General features: G+C 37.9%; 1 protein-coding gene across 7 annotated transcripts in view; it reads left to right on the top strand.

Moving 5' to 3' along the window:
• Positions 1-14,338, top strand: part of hbs1l (HBS1-like translational GTPase) — a 167,069-nt gene extending 152,731 nt beyond the window's left edge. For all 7 annotated transcript variants that reach the window (XM_059645307.1, XM_048530877.2, XM_048530872.2 and 4 more), the window contains 5 exons: positions 2,835-2,925; positions 8,676-8,784; positions 9,892-9,992; positions 12,139-12,283; positions 13,640-14,338. In XM_059645307.1, the coding sequence (XP_059501290.1) occupies positions 2,835-2,925; positions 8,676-8,784; positions 9,892-9,992; positions 12,139-12,283; positions 13,640-13,651 (458 nt within the window). In that variant the 3' untranslated portion in view covers positions 13,652-14,338. The remainder of the gene's footprint in view (positions 1-2,834; positions 2,926-8,675; positions 8,785-9,891; positions 9,993-12,138; positions 12,284-13,639) is intronic.
• Positions 14,339-18,895: the final 4,557 nt, after the last annotated feature.

Here is an 18,895-nt window from a genome sequence, read left to right as displayed (position 1 = left end):
TGTGCTTGCGCTGAATCATTAAGTATGTAAGGACATCTCCTGCTCAATCTTATTTACAAAGGAAATTAGTAAATGTAAGGGTTGTCAATGTCAAATATCAGCATCTGCACTAAGATTTTGCCTGGGTTGGAACGTTTCAACTATGAAGAGACGATGGATAAGCTTGGGAAGAGAGAAGGTTTGATTGGGGGGAAGCGGGCAAGACCTAATTGAGATGTATAAGGTTATGAGGGTCATGGACAGAGCAAATAGAAAGAGTCATTTCTCTTAACCAAAGGGTCAAAAAAAAAGGAGCATACTTCTAAAGTGAAAATCAGGAGGTTTAAAGGAATTTGACAAAAGATTTTCACTGAGAGGATTGGTGTTGCTGTGGAAGCTGGAATGCACTGCCTGGGAGAGTAGTTGAGGTAGATAATCTCACAACTTCTAAAAATTAGTTGGATGATTACTTGAAATATCATAATATTCAAAGCTATGGCCTACTGCAGGAGCATGGGACTAGTGTGAATGGTAGTGTAGAGGCAAATGAGCCACAATGTGTGTTATTTCAACATGTTCTGTTCTCACTGTTATGACACACAGAACTTACTGATAATGTGACAGGAAACCTCTGGTCTTGGACACTTTTAGAGTCAAAAATTGATTTTAAAATTTATTATTTCAAACCCTTTATAAACAATAGGTGTTTTTTAGAGGCAGGTATTGTGTTTGAATGGGTTTAGGTGGTGATTGAGGAATCTGTTGAGCTGATTGACATTAACTCACACTCTAGTGGTATCACAATGTTTAATCAGTTTTCATTATTACCTTAATTGGTGTATTTCTGTGTCAGTTAAATCTCACTGTTGATTCTGATCGTAGATACCAGACATTAGAATAACTGTGCCACAAATTTAATATCAGTCAATGAGAATTTCTTAAAGAGTGGCCAGCCGGCTAGCACTCTAAGGATGTTTGCATTTCTCATCGGCATGCACTATCTTTGGTTCATTTCACTTCAACCTACTACTCCGCTCCTCTCCATCCTGTGGACGTGTATTTCTTGCAGTTATCTTTTCTTAGGATTCCATGTGTGCTACTTTTTAATCCAGACTGAGATAGTACAAGACTGTCTGATAATGTCCCTCTGTCTATTGGACTTTCGATTGCTGTTTAGTTACTAGCAATAGTTGAAGTAAATTTTGTACAGTCAAAGCTGGATTTTACCATTCCGTAATGCCTACCATGGCAGCTTGCTTTGTAACCATAATTAGTGAGCATGTGAATAATGACAATTATAGCAGCAACAGTAAAAATTGATCCACAACCTTAAAACAGCTAGTATTGCGGCATTATAACTGAATTTTTGGAGCTGATTTTCATGGGCTGTTTTGGAACTAAATCTTCCTGAAAGATTCTCAATACTTCAACTGATTTGAGAAAATGTTTATTGAGTATTTTTAATGCCGGTATTAACTTAGTATGTGGTAGTACTTTTGTGAAGAATTAGCAAAACTAATTGAGAAAGGAAGTTTCTGAATGCTGGCACATTTTAGTCTTTAAGTTAATGATCTCACCCAGACTTACCTCGTAATGAAGCTTTATGCCGTTGAAGTTACACAGCAATGGCTCAAAATGTCCAAAAATTGTTTAATGACCAGAAAATTAAACTGTCCATAAAATAAAATGTGAGGATTGAACTTATTTGAATAAGAAACTTACATTTGTTAGGACAAATTGCTCTGTGAATATGTTTGAAATGATTATAAACTGCATGTTCCAAATGTTTACCTCACTGCATAGAAGAGGTAGTTGACCATTTCAAAAACACGTGAAATAGCGGATTGATTTCAGCTGTTCCCCTGGTCAGATGGAGGGAATGATTGAACAAGGACAAATCTTTATAATCTGACAGTAGTTTTTCAAGATCCCTGGAGTCAGTTACTGCTGATTAATTTAATCAGCAGGATGCTTATGTATCAGTTTTGAGAGTTTTAATTGTGTATTGAATGACTTGTATATTGTTGTGTTTGATGCCCATGTGTCATCATTAGACTATTCATCACCAAGCTCAAGTTAATTAACTGAAGATAGTTTAATGTCTTTTAGATATCTTTTAGATGCTCCACTACCAGTAATGAAATTGTAATTCTCCAAAAACGAAACCTTCCAGGTTTCAGAAACGTGTAAAGGAAAAAGTTACATCCAGGATTTTTGTTCAATTCTTAACTATTTAGATTTGAAAAACTTTGGACTGCAAGAGGTTCTAAAGAGGTTTGATGCTGGTTTAGTGATAAATGGTGTGAGGTTTGTGGTATCAGGTGTGGTATTGTGCACATTCACTTCATATTAAAAGTGGTAAGCTTTCTTTGGGCTTACTCATTTATACCTTAACTCCATAAACGGGCATTAGCTATTAAAACAATCAGTGGTATTTTTTTAACATGATGGTATGCAGTTACTTGCTGCCAAACAGTGATATTTGATGAAAAACATAACAGAAAATTCTTTTTAAATATCAGTCAGGAAATGCTGCGTAAGTACTAGTGAAATGTGAAAAACAGAGTAACGAACAAAAAGTGGTTTGTGAACTGTTTAAACTTTGTTAATGAATTTGACCACTTTCAAATACAAATTGGAGACATTATGCAACATTTGCAAATCCGATGCAGTTTTCTCACGTATATATCAGCACAAGCAGGATGCTGTGTAATGGTCGTTAAAATACTGCGCATTCATGTTGAGAAGTTATGACTCAGATTAGTGTCAGCCAAAGTTAAAAACATTTTAGATGCACATTTCACTATCATAACCCAGAAAGCTGACTATGGGGTTACAAATTTACTCATTTCCAGGAATTGCCTTACATGATGAGCCACTCGATTGGGCCGCAGCAGGAGATCACGTCACTCTCACAGTGACTGGTGTGGACATTATAAAAATAAAGTAAGTTTTTGTTTTTTTGTCATCTTCTTTAGAAGTGTTGTTTTCCATGGCCCCATGCATAAGGACAGACATGCCAGCTCTCTGTAGCTAAAAATGAGAGAGATATATTTTAAACTGTTTTCTTAAGTATATTCCACTAATAAAAAGATATATGGATAAAATTGAATCTAGAGATAGGCATGCTCTTTAGTACATAGGAAATAAAAGAGAATGATAAAAGGAAATGAAAAGAACTTGGGAAATAATTTCTCTTTAAAATTAGAGTGGCAAAGTAGAATTGTGAAATGAAATTATCAGAAAATATAAAAAAATTGTAGAATATTCTATACATAAAAGAAATATAAGGGTAGAGCCACAATGCAATGTACAAGATAAACTCTGATGTAACGACAATTGAGTGGTAGCAATAGAAATTATTTTGCTTCGGTCTTTACCTGAGACTAATTGTTGCATGTGGTGTTTGGAGAAGATACCACAAAAAAAATAATGCCTTTTAACATAGAAGAGATGGAAGTAATTGATGAAACTAATTTAACGTAGGAAAGGTATAACCCATGGTATGGCTGGATTAGATAAACATTTACTTAAACCAGGAAACAGAAAGTAGAAGTATGAAAAAATGTGTTGAATTAAATAATTATATAGTTCACCATGTTCTCAAGGGTAACTAGGGACAGACAATAAATGCCAGTCAGCCAGTGATGCGGATTATGGAAAAGAGTTGATGGGCAATAAATACTGTTCAGAGAATTATATAAATTTTCTCAGTCAGTGAGAGGAACAAATCTCGAATCTTTTCTCAAAGGTATAGTAGAAAGGCATTGAGAAACTAAATGTAATAAAGAATATTGGTGTGGAAATACAGTTTCAAAGTTTGTGACACGGTAGCATGTAGTTTATCATGAGGGGGACCATGGCAAAGTTAAGACATTAACACATTTGCGAGCTTGGCAGCCCATTGAATCTAATTTCAGTGCAGATAATTGAGATGGTCTGTTTTGGTAGGAGAAGGAGGCCATTTATTTGGAAAATAAGAATTTTGAAGGAGTACAGCAGCAAAGGGATCATGGAAAATGCATTCACAAAAGATTAATAATACCAATGCAAATTTGAAAACTTGAAGTGTGTAAACAACACACATGGGTTACCTTATAAAGCATAGAATTCAAAAGTAGACAAGTTGTATTGAGCTTGTTTAAAACACTTGGAATTTTACAATAGGGGTGCAATAGCTCTGCCTCTCAAGCAATGCTCAGGTATGTACATGCCTCCGATTGGCTGGTTCAGCCTTCAGCCTTTAAATACACACTCATACAAAGTTTCTGGAAAAGCTCAGCAAACTTGGCTGCATATGTGAAGGAAAAAAACAGAGTTAACGTTTCAGGTCCAGTGACCCTTCCTCATTTGCCTTTTCCTTCACAGACGCTGCCAAACCTGCTGAGCTTTTCCAGCAACTTTGTTTTTGTTCCTGATTTACAGCATCAGCAGTTCTTTCAGTTTTTATTCAGCCTTAAAATAATTTGAAGTGGAGGGACAGCTTTTGTGGTCCAGTAGCGCCAATATGAGTGATGGCTAATGCTGGGACTGCAGCAAGCCTGAGAGGAAGGCATTAAGAATTGGAATCAAGTTCTGAATTGTGTTCTTCTGATTTAAAAATCTATGTGAGAGGGACTACTACCAGTTAAGGCCTCAACCAATGGCCACTAAAGGGCCTTAACCAACCGGTGACACAAATTCCCTGTCTTCCTGTCAGGTAAAAGCAGTAGAGGTCTTTCCCCAGGACCCAGCCCCACCCTGCTGCCCCGCTTTGCACAACAGTGAAACCACAGAATTAAAGAAGAATCATGTTGGACATGTAATGTTAATTCTATCTTTCTCTCCACAGATGCTGCCAGACCTGCTGCGTTTCTCTATTATCATTTATGTTTGCTTTAGATTTCAAACATACACAGTAATTTGCTTTTGTTTGTCTTAACTACCTAATTTGTCCTTCATCAGGCGAGCTTTCTCGCTGATTGGGATGGGGAGTGTGCTGGCTCTAAGTTGCTTGTCCCAACACTTCTGTTTACACCGCTATGAGATCATACTGGCCTTGATTAGAAAGTTGCACCCTGTTTTTGATGTAGAATATTAAGGTCAAATAAAAACTGCTTCTACATTATCAATTTAAATTCCAACTGTAACTTTTGGATAGGTACATCGATTGGAAGGGATTAAATAGATATGGACCAAATGTAGGCAATTGGTACTAGTGGAACAGGCACCACGGTCAGCATGGACCACTTTGGGCGGAAGGGCCTGTTTCAATGCTGTATTACTCTATGACTGTCTAACTCTGCAACACCTATTGCACAGAAACAACGTGGGCTGTTTGATATGTGGTAGTGTTTGCATTTCATCCGTGCCTCCTCCTGCACATATTATCTGTTCCCACAGTGTTTCTGCTGGGATTTTGTGCTGCAGTGGTAGTGTCCCTAACTGTGTGTCAGAAGGTCTGCACTCAAGTCCCACCTGTCCTAGACATATGTAATACCATATCTGAGGAAGTCGATTTGAGAACAAAAACTTATGTACCGCTTATTTATAGGGACCTTGTAGAGCAGTGGTAGTGTCCCTACCCTTGGGTCAGGAGATTCATATTCAAGCCTGTGTACACTGGATAAGTAGCATAACATGTCTGTGTTGGTTGCTTAGAAATACTGACTCCACCCCTGTGTGAAGTTGCAAAATTACTGCTGGGTCTTTGACAATCTGCAGACAAATGCTGAACCACACATTTTCTATACAGTTCTGTTAATTCAGACCAAGGGACATTACTGGAAGTTTATACTGCATCAGTTATAATTGTCACTTTCCATAACAGTAATCCGCACGGGCAGTGAGTCTGATAACCTGTTATGGGCTAACTTTTCATGGATACTGCACCTTCTGAGGAACTAAATTGCGTCATGCTCATTTTGCACAGAATGGATGCATATAGTCAAGTGAACAGGCTTTCTGCCCAATCATTCTAAGCTTAATTTAAATTCTGATCCTTGAGTTATAATGACCATGTGCTTCACTGTGCGATCCAAAGGACATAGCACAGTACAGGCCCTTCAGCCCATGATATTGTGCCAACCTATTATCCTACTCTAAGATCAAACTACCCTGCATTCTCTAAATGTTACTATCACTCTTACAGATTATACTCTTTAGAAAATCAGAGACTATTCTTTTAAATTGTGTTTAGTATCTCAAAGCTATGAACATAATATTTTGCTGTGAGGTCATACTGACCTTGATTACAGAGTTGCACCATATATTTGAGTTAAAATATTAAGGCAGAATAAAATTATGTCATCTGGGCAAGCCTCCCAAGTGTATTGCCTTATCAGGGTGGCAGTGGCATAAGTGGTAATGCCTCTGGGTTAGTAATCTTGAACCCCAAGCCAATATTCTGGGGACATGGGTTTTAATCTCCCCATGGCAGATGGCCACACATGCATCTGCGCAGGATGTATCTTGTGACTGTTATCTTGCTTTCTTAGCGCTCATTCACTCAGTCCATGCCATCAGCTTTGGCGTGCATTATTTCTTTTAGCACAAAGCTGGAGGCAGCTTGTAATGAGGCAAGGTACTGAACAGCCAAGGGGTTGGACATGTAGCAGCTTATTGCAAGCTTAAGCTTATTGCAAAGAACCTGGATATGCACCATGCAAAGGGCCACTTCTGAAAAATTAAAGGCGAGCATTCATTAGTGTGGTTAAGCAGTCTCAAAGTCATTCAGATAAAATGGTCGCACACCATCAACGGACTCATCCGATCCCGGGATTTGGCCATAGTCAGCTTGGAGGTTGGTCCTACTGGCAGAACATTCATTGTCCAAGAATTCAAATTAAGTATTCTGGCCTCAAGCAATCATGACATTGTGCACAGCTTTTTTTCTTCCTTATTGTGTCATGGATCAAATTTTTTTTTTCAATAAGATTCCGCTATCTTTCTGACAATCCCCACAGATAACCTGCTCAGATATCTGATGTGAACATTGTTGCACCTGGAGTCCTTGTTGCCTTGTTTCAAAATCAAAAACAGGAATTACAATGTTCTCAATAATCCCAGCAAGGAAAGTGACCTCTCATAGCTGCAACACAGCCTCAAGCTGGAGAAGGGTGCAACTTAAGATTCTCCCAAGGGGATGGAGGAACAAGATCAGGTCCCACATTTACAGGCCTCACTGTCATCTTTCTCAAATGTCTAAAAGCCAGAGTAAGTTGATAAGGATGAGGTGAGTCAAGCAGCCTAGACAGTGGGATTCTCCACTACTGCTGGCTTCCCTGTGCATGCTGCTAATGACTCCACCTATATTGTTTTGAGGACACCCTATTCTCGATCTACAGAGCTCATTAAGAAATGGCTTCTACTCCATCAATGTAAAAATTATATGTGACCACTGGGGGCTCCCATGTCTCTTGCATATGGCAAACTCTCAGATTCCTGCCTTCTATCTATCTATCCCTGCTTTGGGATGAATGCTGTGAGATGAGGAGAACCTGCTCTCACCATAGTCCCTAACACCACCTTGATCCCCTCAAGCTAGCAAAGAGAAAAGGTATGGCTGAAGTGGAATCTGGAATTCACTTACGAGGACATTAATTTGGTCACTTGCTATCTCAGATTGAAAGTCAATTCAATCAAACTGCTGCTCGTGCTTCCACTGGCCCGTAATGGAAGAGACTATAAGCCTCCTTTAAAATGAGGTTTTGACGGTCAGACTGTTTTGGCAGAGTCTTGCATTAGAGCCCAGGGTGAGTATGTCGCATCATTAATGGTATGCCCTTCAGAGTGGAACCAACAATGCTGTGATATCATGAATGCATGGGGGACAGCAGTCATTTTCTGAGGACAGAGATGAGGACATTGACAATGAGACCCATCCGTGACATCACAACAGGCCAATGCATCAGTGTGAAAAGCTAGAAAGAACCTCAGAAACCCGCTTCCAGGATGATTGAGCAGAGTTTGGAACATTTTTCAGTGTTCAAGATTGTTGCTTCTCTAGGAAACAGGCCCTGCTTTGTGCAGTGGACATGTGGACCTTGTTATTGTTGCTGAATAAATGTTTTTCAGTCATTGTGATTTTACACTTAGTAACTTGGGGTGATCACTTCTAAACCTTTTGTGTTCCATTGACCGTTGGGAATTAAGCAGCAGTGAGACAGCCAACCAGCACTGTGTTGTGCTATGTTTAGGTAAATTTTGAGGCTTTGGTCGGTATACTATATCCAAGTTGGCTCCTGATAATGCTGGCACAATCAGACACCAACAAATCCAGAACCACAGCAACACAAATTCAGCATACGACCAACCCATTTTCTAAGCTGCTCCTGGGAAGCCTCTGCATTGGAAATGCAATAGGGAGCTATCCCACTGCTGGTCTTCCTGCCTGCAAGTATTCTACAGGGCTCAATAAATTGAGCACAATGCCTCATTTAGTTGAGGGTCATTGTCTTCTCTTATAAAATGCACCAATGTGTTCATTTTGACTGTTAAGATTAACTATTAAGTTGTGACAGTTGAGCTCATTACAATTACTCATGTTTTGCTATATGTAATCATATTCCATCACACACAATCACAATTTAACATGATAATTAAAATAAGGATTTTGTGAAAGCAAATCACTTAATATACAGAAGTTGTTGAACTTCTCACTGTCTATTTTTAACCAGTTCTGCTGTTTTTTTTTTCTTTTATTTCTGTTCCTACAGTGTCGGGTGTATTTTTTGTGATCAGAAAGCACCTATAAAAACATGCATGAGATTTAGAGCTAGAGTTCTTATTTTCAGTATTGATATTCCAATCACACAAGGTTTGCCAGTAAGTGCACTTTTTTTTCTGTATTTATTTGGAATTCAGTAAATGTGAATTGAGGTTAAAAGTAAGATTGTTCTTGGAAATCCAACCTTTCTGTTGCAGTCCTACATTAATTTATCTTGTCTTAAATGAATGTTACCTTTTTTTCTGCTCCCTCTATATACTTATAAAGATGATGATAAATTATGATTTTGAATTTTGTTTCTGGTAAACTGGAATTGATGCTCTTTTGGGCAGAAACATTGGATTGCTATGTTCACATGCAGCTGACACAATAATGCCACTTGATTGAATGCTAATATATCTTACCCTGAAATGTGGAAGTTAAAATCAGATTTCTACACTTCAGCTATTCCAGTGAAGCAATAACATAACCAGTAAACTCTTATAATGGACAAAACATTTTAGTTTGTTTAGTAAATGCAGACAGTGCATTACTACGCAAAATACTATAGAAGCACCTACATCATATTACCTTTACTTTCACTCTTTTGGCAATTTGTGCCTCCTTCAATCCTTTGGGTACTATTTAACAAAATTTTCCTTGTGCAAATAATTAATAAATATGTTTGAACTTTCAGATTAGAAATATTAGGATGTCCTGAATCTATTCTGTTAGAAATCTGTGGAACAATAAACTTGAGATGTTTATTTGTAAAATTGTTGAAATATAACTAAAATTAATATAATAGTGCTATCTTTAAATGTTTAGGTAAAAATAGAATCATTGTATGTGTCGACCACATTGTATGTGTCCTGCAGGACATTGTGCTAATCCATAATTGCATTTAGACAGAGAATTTAAATTGGCTTCATTCTCACACCCGTCTTCACCAGTAACTAAACCCTCGCTTTAGTTATCATGCTGCTCCTTCAAGTACCTCAAAACATACCCTGGGAAGTTTGGTTTATTTGTAATGATTGAATTTGAAATTGTGCATTCTCATTTTGTTTCAAACTCTGAAAAGACATTGAGTAAACTTTGAGGATATAAAATTGACTAAAAAAAATGTTTAATCAAAATAAGGAATGCATTACACTTGTTTATTTTGAATACTGTGGACAGTTGCACTTTAATGTTTAAAGCATTGATTGCCTATTTATTAACAGGTTTTATTACACTACCAAACTTTAAGTGAACCATGTACAATCAGAAGGCTAGTGAGTGTTCTGCACAAGAGTACAGGAGAGATTCTCAAGAAAAAGCCCAAGTAAGCATTACTTAAAATTCTGTTAATTCTTTATAGTTATACTTGCAAAGTGAAATTCAAAATTTAATTTTGGTCAGCTTGAACCCAGCAAATTAGATGTCAATTTTCAAAGTGTTTTTTGATAACTCCTGTTACATGCACCTCTTATCAGACAAACAAAAAACTTCCTGCCAGTACACTCCCACATCACTCATGAACTGATTCAGATCTGAAAGTCACCAAACAGTCTTTTATCATTTTGTGTAAAGTATGAAGACTTTTTGGGCATCTTTCCTAATAATATGACTAAGGTTGGACCCTTTTACAATTGAAATTCTAAGCTGGAATAAACCTTCAGACCAGTGCTGAATGACCTAAATTATTAATCTAATTTATCATTCAGAGAAGTGCAAAGGTAACAGTTGCAATGAAGTTTATACTTATCTACCTCGGGTAATCCTGCTGGCGCCAGCTGATGTGTGCCTTGAATTTTGAGTATTGTGCCACACTCATGAACTTTACTTGCCTGTTAGGATACAGTATATGGATCAATGCAATTCAGTATTTGGTTTGGCCATCTCAAACTGTCTAAAATTTTAAACTGTTTTCCACTTTGAACTACAAACAATGCCCATGAATTAACTAATAGGATGTTTGAGTTATGTAACACTGCCTTGGATACCACAAGAAATAATTGCAGTAGAACCTTGTTCAATTGCATCATTCTCTTTGAGTAAGAAATGTAAAAAAAAATAACAGTTTTGTTTTAAAACAATTTGTTTGGCTTTATCATGTACTTTTTTGGCCTTGAGACCAGTTGAACTAATACATTGATGAGTTGTGGTAGTAAGTGCTTTTTCGTTTAGGACAAGGTAATTTCTAGCCAAAATAGTGACAATGAAGGTGATTTGACAACTTTATTTCGTTAGTCTCCAAAATGATTCCGTGGTCCTCAAATAAATTTTCACGATGATGCACAATGCAAGACAGTCTGAAAAATTAATTATTTTCTTTTATAATGATATACTGTCGTTTTTGTGAACGCTTTGATTACATCAGCCATTTAAGTCAGTGCTGTTCATATCATTTAACTCGCAAAGCATGTCTTTTCTAAGGTAGCTTTGCTTGAATAATGTGTAAGCTAATTTTGTGAATCAGAATTATTTGGTGATTCATACCTAATTGTCATTGGTCATTGACTAAAATACATTTTAAATACAGATTGAAATATCCCTTTAAACAATTCATGACAAGTACAGTAAATGTATACAAGTATTATATGTCATTTATTTAGAAAAAAAAGATAAAATATTCTGAAAGATGTGAGCAGGCAGTTTTGGAATGCCTAAATTTAGACTTTGATCAAGCACTTAGGTGGGTCGTAGGCTCAGAAATCAGACCACAATAATATGCTTTGTAGCTGTGGGTAAATATGAAGCAGAATGAATATGTGTGTTTAATGAACTCGCGCATTGTCAGGGAGTTTCATTATGTAGCAAACAAAGAAATTCCCTCCTGACATATGACAGGCACTGGGGGTTCAACTTACCTAAAATCATCGTCAGATTTCAAGGTGATGCTCCATTTCTAATCCTTTATGTAGCATTTTCCTATCTCTCAGATTTAAAACCTAATGAAGTATTATCCTAAATTATTCCATAAAATACAAAATCAGCTGAAAGGAGATTCCTGTTAAATGAGTATGTACAGTCTAAAGATCATATGTTCATAAGTTGTTCCTTCAGTATTTTTCTAATTAGTTGATAGACAATGGCTACCAGAGTGCCATAGTACTAATGAGTACCTCACTGGAATGAGACTGACATTGGGACAAATTGACAAATGAAAACAATGATTAAGGGCAAATTATTACAGGAAATGATATTTTGCTTTTGGGTAAGTAAAGGTTGTTTCCAAGATATTAATATTAATATTCTTGAAATCATATACCACCCAATTACTGTTTATCAAAACTCAAAATGATAGGACAGAGATGTTTCTGAAACATTTTGATTCTTGGGCTTTTTTGTTATTCGTTAATGGGATATGGACGTTGCAAGTTGGACCAAACATGTATTCCCTATTCCTAATTGTCCTTGAACTGAATGAGCCAGGAGATTGTTTATCTGATTTCTCCTTGCTTTCGTACTTTATTTATAATTTTCAGATGTTTGACTAAAGGCCAGAATGCCTTGATAGAGCTGCAAACTCAGAGACCTGTCCCTCTGGAACTTTACAAAGACTTCAAGGAACTGGGTCGTTTTATGTTACGTTATAGTGGATCCAGCATAGCAGCAGGAGTAGTCACAGAGGTAACTATTGTTTGAAGCCTAAGATCTGTTTGTTTTCCACTGAATGAGACAGTAATGCATTTAAGATTTAACGTAAGAAACCACATCCTTAAGTTGTAGCCTTCTTTTTAACTGAAATTGATTCCATTCTTAATAGCTAGGGGACTTCCCCACTTTATTTAAAATAAGAATGCCTGACAGGTGAGTTATAATTCTACCTTTCTCCTGCGGTATCCATACTGTTGGATCTATACCAAATTAATGGATGAAAATTTTGGCTGTCTTTGCATGTGGTAAGTGAGTGAGTAGCCTCAGCAGCTGCACGCCCACATAGTGAAAGTACCTCTGGATTGGTCACAGTTGATCAAGCTCACATGAGCACTGTGGCTGACGTATGCAAATGTATGAATTAGGAGCAGAAGTAGACCACTCAGCTCCTCAAACCTGCTTTGGTGCTCAATATGATCATGGTTGATTTGATTGTATCCCAACTCCATATTTCCACAATCCCAAATAATCTTTCACTCCCATGCTCATCAAGAACCTATGATGGTGATGAGAACTTTTCTTCCGATTTGACACTTAACTTGAGAACTGCTACTGGCTTTCGGAATTTAAGATGTTCATTCTGTTATCTTGGCACTCTTCTGTTTGCACCAACACTGAATGGAACACTAGATTTGGAGAACTGTATGTTTTTGCTGTTTAATACATCTTGCCTAATTGGGGAAGGTACATTTGCTAGTCTCAGCAGAATCACTGCTTTTAAGATTTTTCCAAAATTTGTTTGCTTGCCTCTAAAATGCATGAATCACAATTAAATGAAAAAAAGACAGAATCACATGTTTAATAGAAATTTGTTAATTTTTTCTTTTAATTTCTTCCTCCTAAAGAAGGCAGTGTCTCAAGCTGACCTACAAGTTTTAATAACCTTGTGATACTTTACTTAAGTCATGGTTCTTTGTGTTTGCCTTGAGGCATCAGGTGTTAGATGCCAAGGTCTGATAGCATTTTTCACAGTGCTTTGCTTTTTTGCTTAAAAGTGCAAAATACATATATGACATAAAACTTTCTCCAGATGATTTCAGGCATTTTTCTTTGATTTTATAAATTGAAGAGGCCTTGAATTGTTCTTTATTCCTTATGAGTGTATTTGGAAATTGAAGTAGGCTTGTCTTCTCATGTTTGTTACTAATTTATTAGTGTGATTTACCATGTAACCAATCTGATGATACATGTACTGCTAATATATGCATTGTTTTATGTTATGTAATAAATTTAAAGTGAAATGCATTGATTACATAACTCAGTTAATTGTCAAGTGCTTTACTGGATTGTTGAAGTACAGAGTAATGTTACTTTTTTATTGTTTTACAGATAAAAGAATAATTATGGAGATGGGTTTCCTAATTTTACACCTTTCTTCAAACTTAAGAAACACAAGCCAACTCGACAATATTCCACTTGAGTGATGTAACAATTGTGGTCGGCAAAACGAAGTGCAATTTATAATAACCCAAAATGGAACCTCAATGAATGTGAATTCTCCTTTGCAATACTGTGTTGAAGAAAGCAACTGACAGAATGGTTTTCTTTTAAATTTATTGAGTCATACTGCCAGTAATACCTCCATAAGCAAAGTTGCACTGTGTCTGAGAAGAATCTCTGTACACGATTAGTTCTAGTGATTTTTATCGGCACCCTGCAGACTGATGCATAGCACACATCAACAAAATTTAAAAAAGGAAATTGTTGGGTGCACGATGAGTGCCCCAGCTGAATTACACATTTAGTGGGAAATTTGATAACAAATACTTCTTTGGTTTGCCTGCCTCCTATTTGTTCTTCTATTAGTGTGCCATGATTTACTAACATATTTGTGTTGATCTGCTGACACAGATTGGTGATAACAAGTAACAAAAGTACTTAGAATGCTCTTTCAAAGAAAATGATTTGCAGTACATCAGGTGATCAGATGTAATACTCTTAACTTTCACATCAACGGGAAGTATTCCAAAAATATTTATCAAGGTGCCAGTAATTAAAGCTGGTATTGAATAAAATCTAGTTAAAGCATGGCATTGCTCCAACCCTTTGTCTTCTATTGTTTAATTTATATTTTTAACTGAAGATTCCAATTGTCTCACTTTGCAGCTTTAAAAATATTAATTCTAGCTGCAAGAGGCTTAGAATTTCTTTACATAGTGTAGTTTCATTTTGATGCATATGTTTCTTCTCGATAACAGTGCTGATTCTAACTAGCAGACAAGTCATTCTTGTAGTTTGTTGTTCTAGTCTGGTACTATAGGCTTCTCTACAGATTTTGAATTGACCAACCAAGGACTTTCAAACTTTGAAGCAGCCTTGTAAGTTGTCACTTTGCATACTGGTTTCTCAATTTTTTTTACATGATGCAAGGTGCAAAGCTGGAACATTTTAAAAAAAAAAGTGTTTTGGCTCTCCCTTCTCCACAGATGTCTCATCAAATTTATTTAATAGGTGAATCACACAAAGCAGGAAAATGTCAGATTTGATCCCCCAGTCTGTTGGTGTGATACAAGAGGATGTGCGTTAGACCTTGGAAATCCTTTTTTGGATTATTTACTTTTGTGAATAAGAGAAAAATTGGTCAGTTTCCACTTCTGGTTACATAAATTTGTGTGGATGTTACTTTGAAAGTAAGACTAGGCTTGGCTGTAATATCTTGTCTACAATCACTGCCAAACTTAAGGAGGGGAAAAAATGACTGTGACTGGAATTTTTGGAAAATAGAACACTTCTGACAAGACTTTCAGATAGAAGCATCTACTTAGTAATTATTTACCATATTATGTTGATAAATGACCATGAATCCATTGCCAACTATAGGAAAACATCCATCTGGATTCACAAATACCTTTAGGGAAGGAACTGCCATCCTCACCTGGTTTGGCCTACACGTGACGCCAGACCCACAGCTGATGTGCTGAAAATTTTGTCAAACATTAAGATTGACAAGTCGCCAGGCCTGGGCCAGATTTGTCCTCTGCTGCTTTGGGAAACGAGAAATGCAATTGCTTCGCCACTTGCGAAGATCTTTGCACCTTCGCTCTCCACTGGAGTCATACCTGAGGACTGGAGAGAGGCAAATGTAATTCCTCTCTTCAAGAAAGGAAATAGGGAAATCCCCAGCAATTACAGACCAGTAAGTCTCACGTCTGTCATCTGCAAGGTGTTAGAAAAGATTCTGAGGAATAAGATTTATGACCATCTGGAAGAGCATGGCTTGATTAAATGCAGTCAACACGGCTTTGTGAGGGGCAGGTCATGCCTCACAAACCTTATCGAGTTCTTTGAGGATGTGACTAGAAAAGTTGATGAGGGTCGAGCTGTGGATGTGGTGTATATGGACTTTAGCAAGGCATTTGATAAGGTTCCCCATGGTAGGCTCATTCAGAAGGTCAGGAGGAATGGGATACAGGGGAACTTAGCTGTCTGGATACAGAATTGGCTGGCCAACAGAAGACAGCGAGTGGCAGTAGAAGGAAAATATTCTGCCTGGAAGTGAGTGGTGTTCCACAGGGCTCTGTCCTTGGGCCTCTACTGTTTGTAATTTTTATTAATGACTTGGATGAGGGGATTGAAGGATGGGTCAGCAAGTTTGCAGATGACACGAAGGTTGGAGGTGTCGTTGACAGTATAGAGGGCTGTTATAGGCTGCAGCGGAACATTGACAGGATGCAGAGATGGGCTGAGAGGTGGCAGATGGAGGTCAACCTGGATAAATGCGAGGTGATGCATTTTGAAAGGTCGAATTTGAAAGCTGAGTACAGGATTAACGATAGGATTCTTGGCAGTGTGGAGGAACAGAGGGATCTTGGTGTGCAGATACACAGATCCCTTAAAATGGCCACCCAAGTGGACAGGGTTGTTAAGAAAGCATATGGTGTTTTGGCTTTCATTAGCAGGGGGATTGAGTTTAAGAGTCGTGAGATCTTGTTGCAGCTCTATAAAACTTTGGTTAGACCGCACTTGGAATACTGCGTCCAGTTCTGGTCGCCCTATTATAGGAAAGATGTGGATGCTTTGGAGAGGGTTCAGAGGAGGTTTACCAGGATGCTGCCTGGACTGGAGGGCTTATCTTATGAAGAGAGGTTGACTGAGCTTGGACTTTTTTCATTGGAGAAGAGGAGGAGGAGAGGGGACCTAATTGAGGTATACAAGATAATGAGAGGCATAGATAGAGTTGATAGCCAGAAACTATTTCCCAGGGCAGAAATGGCTAACACAAGGGGTCATAGTTTTAAGCTGGTTGGAGGAAAGTATAGAGGGGATGTCAGAGGCGGGTTCTTTACACAGAGAGTTGTGTGAGCATGGAATGCGTTGCCAGCAGCAGTTGTGGAAGCAAGGTCACTGGGGACATTTAAAAGACTGCTGGACATGCATACGGTCACAGAAATTTGAGGGTGCATACTTGAGGATCAATGGTCGGGACAACATCGTGGGCTGAAGGGCCTGTTCTGTGCTGTACTGTTCTATGTTCTAATGTGGTTGACTCAACTGTAATCTGGGCAATTAGGGATGGGTAATAAATGCTGGCCTAGCTAACAATGCCCACACACTTAAATGGACATCTGTCTACAATGAACAAAGAACCTCCATAAAATCCACCCTTTGTGCAATTTTCACTAGAACTAATATATTTTCTTTATGCGTTTGTTAATGGGATGCAAACATTACCTACAAAAAGCACCATTTACGGCCTTTGAGAAGGCGGTTGTGACCTGTCTTTGTGATCCGTATACTGCATGTCACCCACCCAGAATACATTTTGTGTCCTTGCTAACCTCAGTGCATCCTCCAAATGGTGTTTAATATTGAGGGATATTGAATCATCAGCTGAAAAACACAGGCAGGTCCTAAGCAACATCAGGAGCACTGGCCTAACTTTGACTTGAAACCATGTAACTACCAATTTAAGTAGAAGTCTTGCCTGAAAAACATTATTAAAATATTTTAGGAATTTAATTATAATCTGTCACTTGATTTATCAGCTCTGGAAACAGTCCAAAGTGCTCGAAGTGAGTCTTTCCAAGTGTTAAATTGCAATCATCACTTCATTTTTGTTCAAGACTGAACTTTCCACTTTGTGTGGTGTGATAGTTTAGCACTAAGCACTAGAACTAGAAGGTCTTTCATCGATAAGAGGTTCTCTTGGTTGGAAATACAACACAACAGTAGGACACTTTGTTGTATTTGATGTAGTTAAAATGACAATTGTGAATGATGCCTATGTTCATCTATTTAATGTATACTAGTGCAGTTTGCCATGATAGAATTTAGGCTTGTGTCTCAAAAAGCATTAACCTGGAGCCCTCGATTATTAGTCCAGTGACATTACCGCTTTGCCATCACCTCCCAATATATAGTTCAAAGGCTCGGAGAAGTAATGGCAAATTAGGTGTTTTGACTGACTTCTCTTAAATGTGCACTTTCAAAACAGACATATATTACAGTTCAGCCACAGGAAACAGCCTATGAATGGCAGTCCTTTGCAAAAATGCATCCAGTTTCAGGTCAGCGCCACAATTTGTTGTGTAGAAATTTCAACACCTTTTTTGGGTTACAGTACTTGAAATGAAATTTAAACTGACAGTTCACCATAACTGAGTTTCAGTATACTCAAGTTAAGAAAGTCTTGTCTTTATGATATCGTTTGCCATAGTTATATTACTTTTATTTATCAATTTGGGGGAAGGCCCCTTGTTGTAGATTGCACTGTAAAACATTGTTTGAATACAGTCATGGCAAAAGTAATGCAGAGCACTCATTGCTACCCCTACAAAGAAAAATTGTCAGGCACTTACATGAAAAATTCTAAGCAAAGAATTTTAACGTGCTTTACAATGGTTATGCGCACAGGTCCCAGTTATGCCTTTGTGAATAAAAACCAAAATAACTGCGGATTCTGCAAATCAGAAACAAAAACAGAAGTTGTTGGTAAAGCTCAGCAGATCTGGCAGCATCAGTGATTTTTTTTTCCTTCAGAGTTAACGTTTCAGGTCTGGTGATCCTTCCTCAGAACTGATGGTAGTTGGGAAAATGTTTGCAGAAAATAGGGAGGGAGATGGGGTGGGGAGTAAACGATAGGATAGAACCCAAAGAGTGAGAGGAGCAGTTGCATAGACAAAGGAGTTGCTAACAATTAGGCTGGGAGGGTGAATGGTTGTTAATGGGGGCTGTTAGTGACTAACAATAGGTAGTGTATAATGGCAGGCTATGTGGTAACAAGGGCTGGGACATGGGAGAGTTTAGGCCCTACCCTAAAATTGTTGAACTTGATACTATATTGAGTCCAGAGGGCTGCAGGGTCCCCAGGCAGGAAATGAGGTGTTGTTCTTCCAGTTTGCATTGAGCTTTGCTGGAACACTGCAGAAGGCTAGAGACAGAGATGTTGGCCAGGGAACAGGGTGGTCCATTAAAGTGGCAGGCAACAGGTAGCTCAGTCTCTTTTTTGCAAGCAGAATGTAGATGTTCTGCACAGCACTCACCCAGTCTATGCTTCATTTCCCCAATGTTGAGGAGACTACATTGTGAGCAGCAAATGCAGTAGATTAGATTCTGGGAAGTGCAGGTGAAGTGTTGCTTCACCTG

Source organism: Stegostoma tigrinum, chromosome 4 (assembly GCF_030684315.1).
Source record: "Stegostoma tigrinum isolate sSteTig4 chromosome 4, sSteTig4.hap1, whole genome shotgun sequence".
Lineage (NCBI taxonomy): Eukaryota > Metazoa > Chordata > Chondrichthyes > Orectolobiformes > Stegostomatidae > Stegostoma > Stegostoma tigrinum.
Note: the sequence above shows the minus strand (reverse complement) of the source record. Positions and strands in the feature narration are given on the sequence as shown.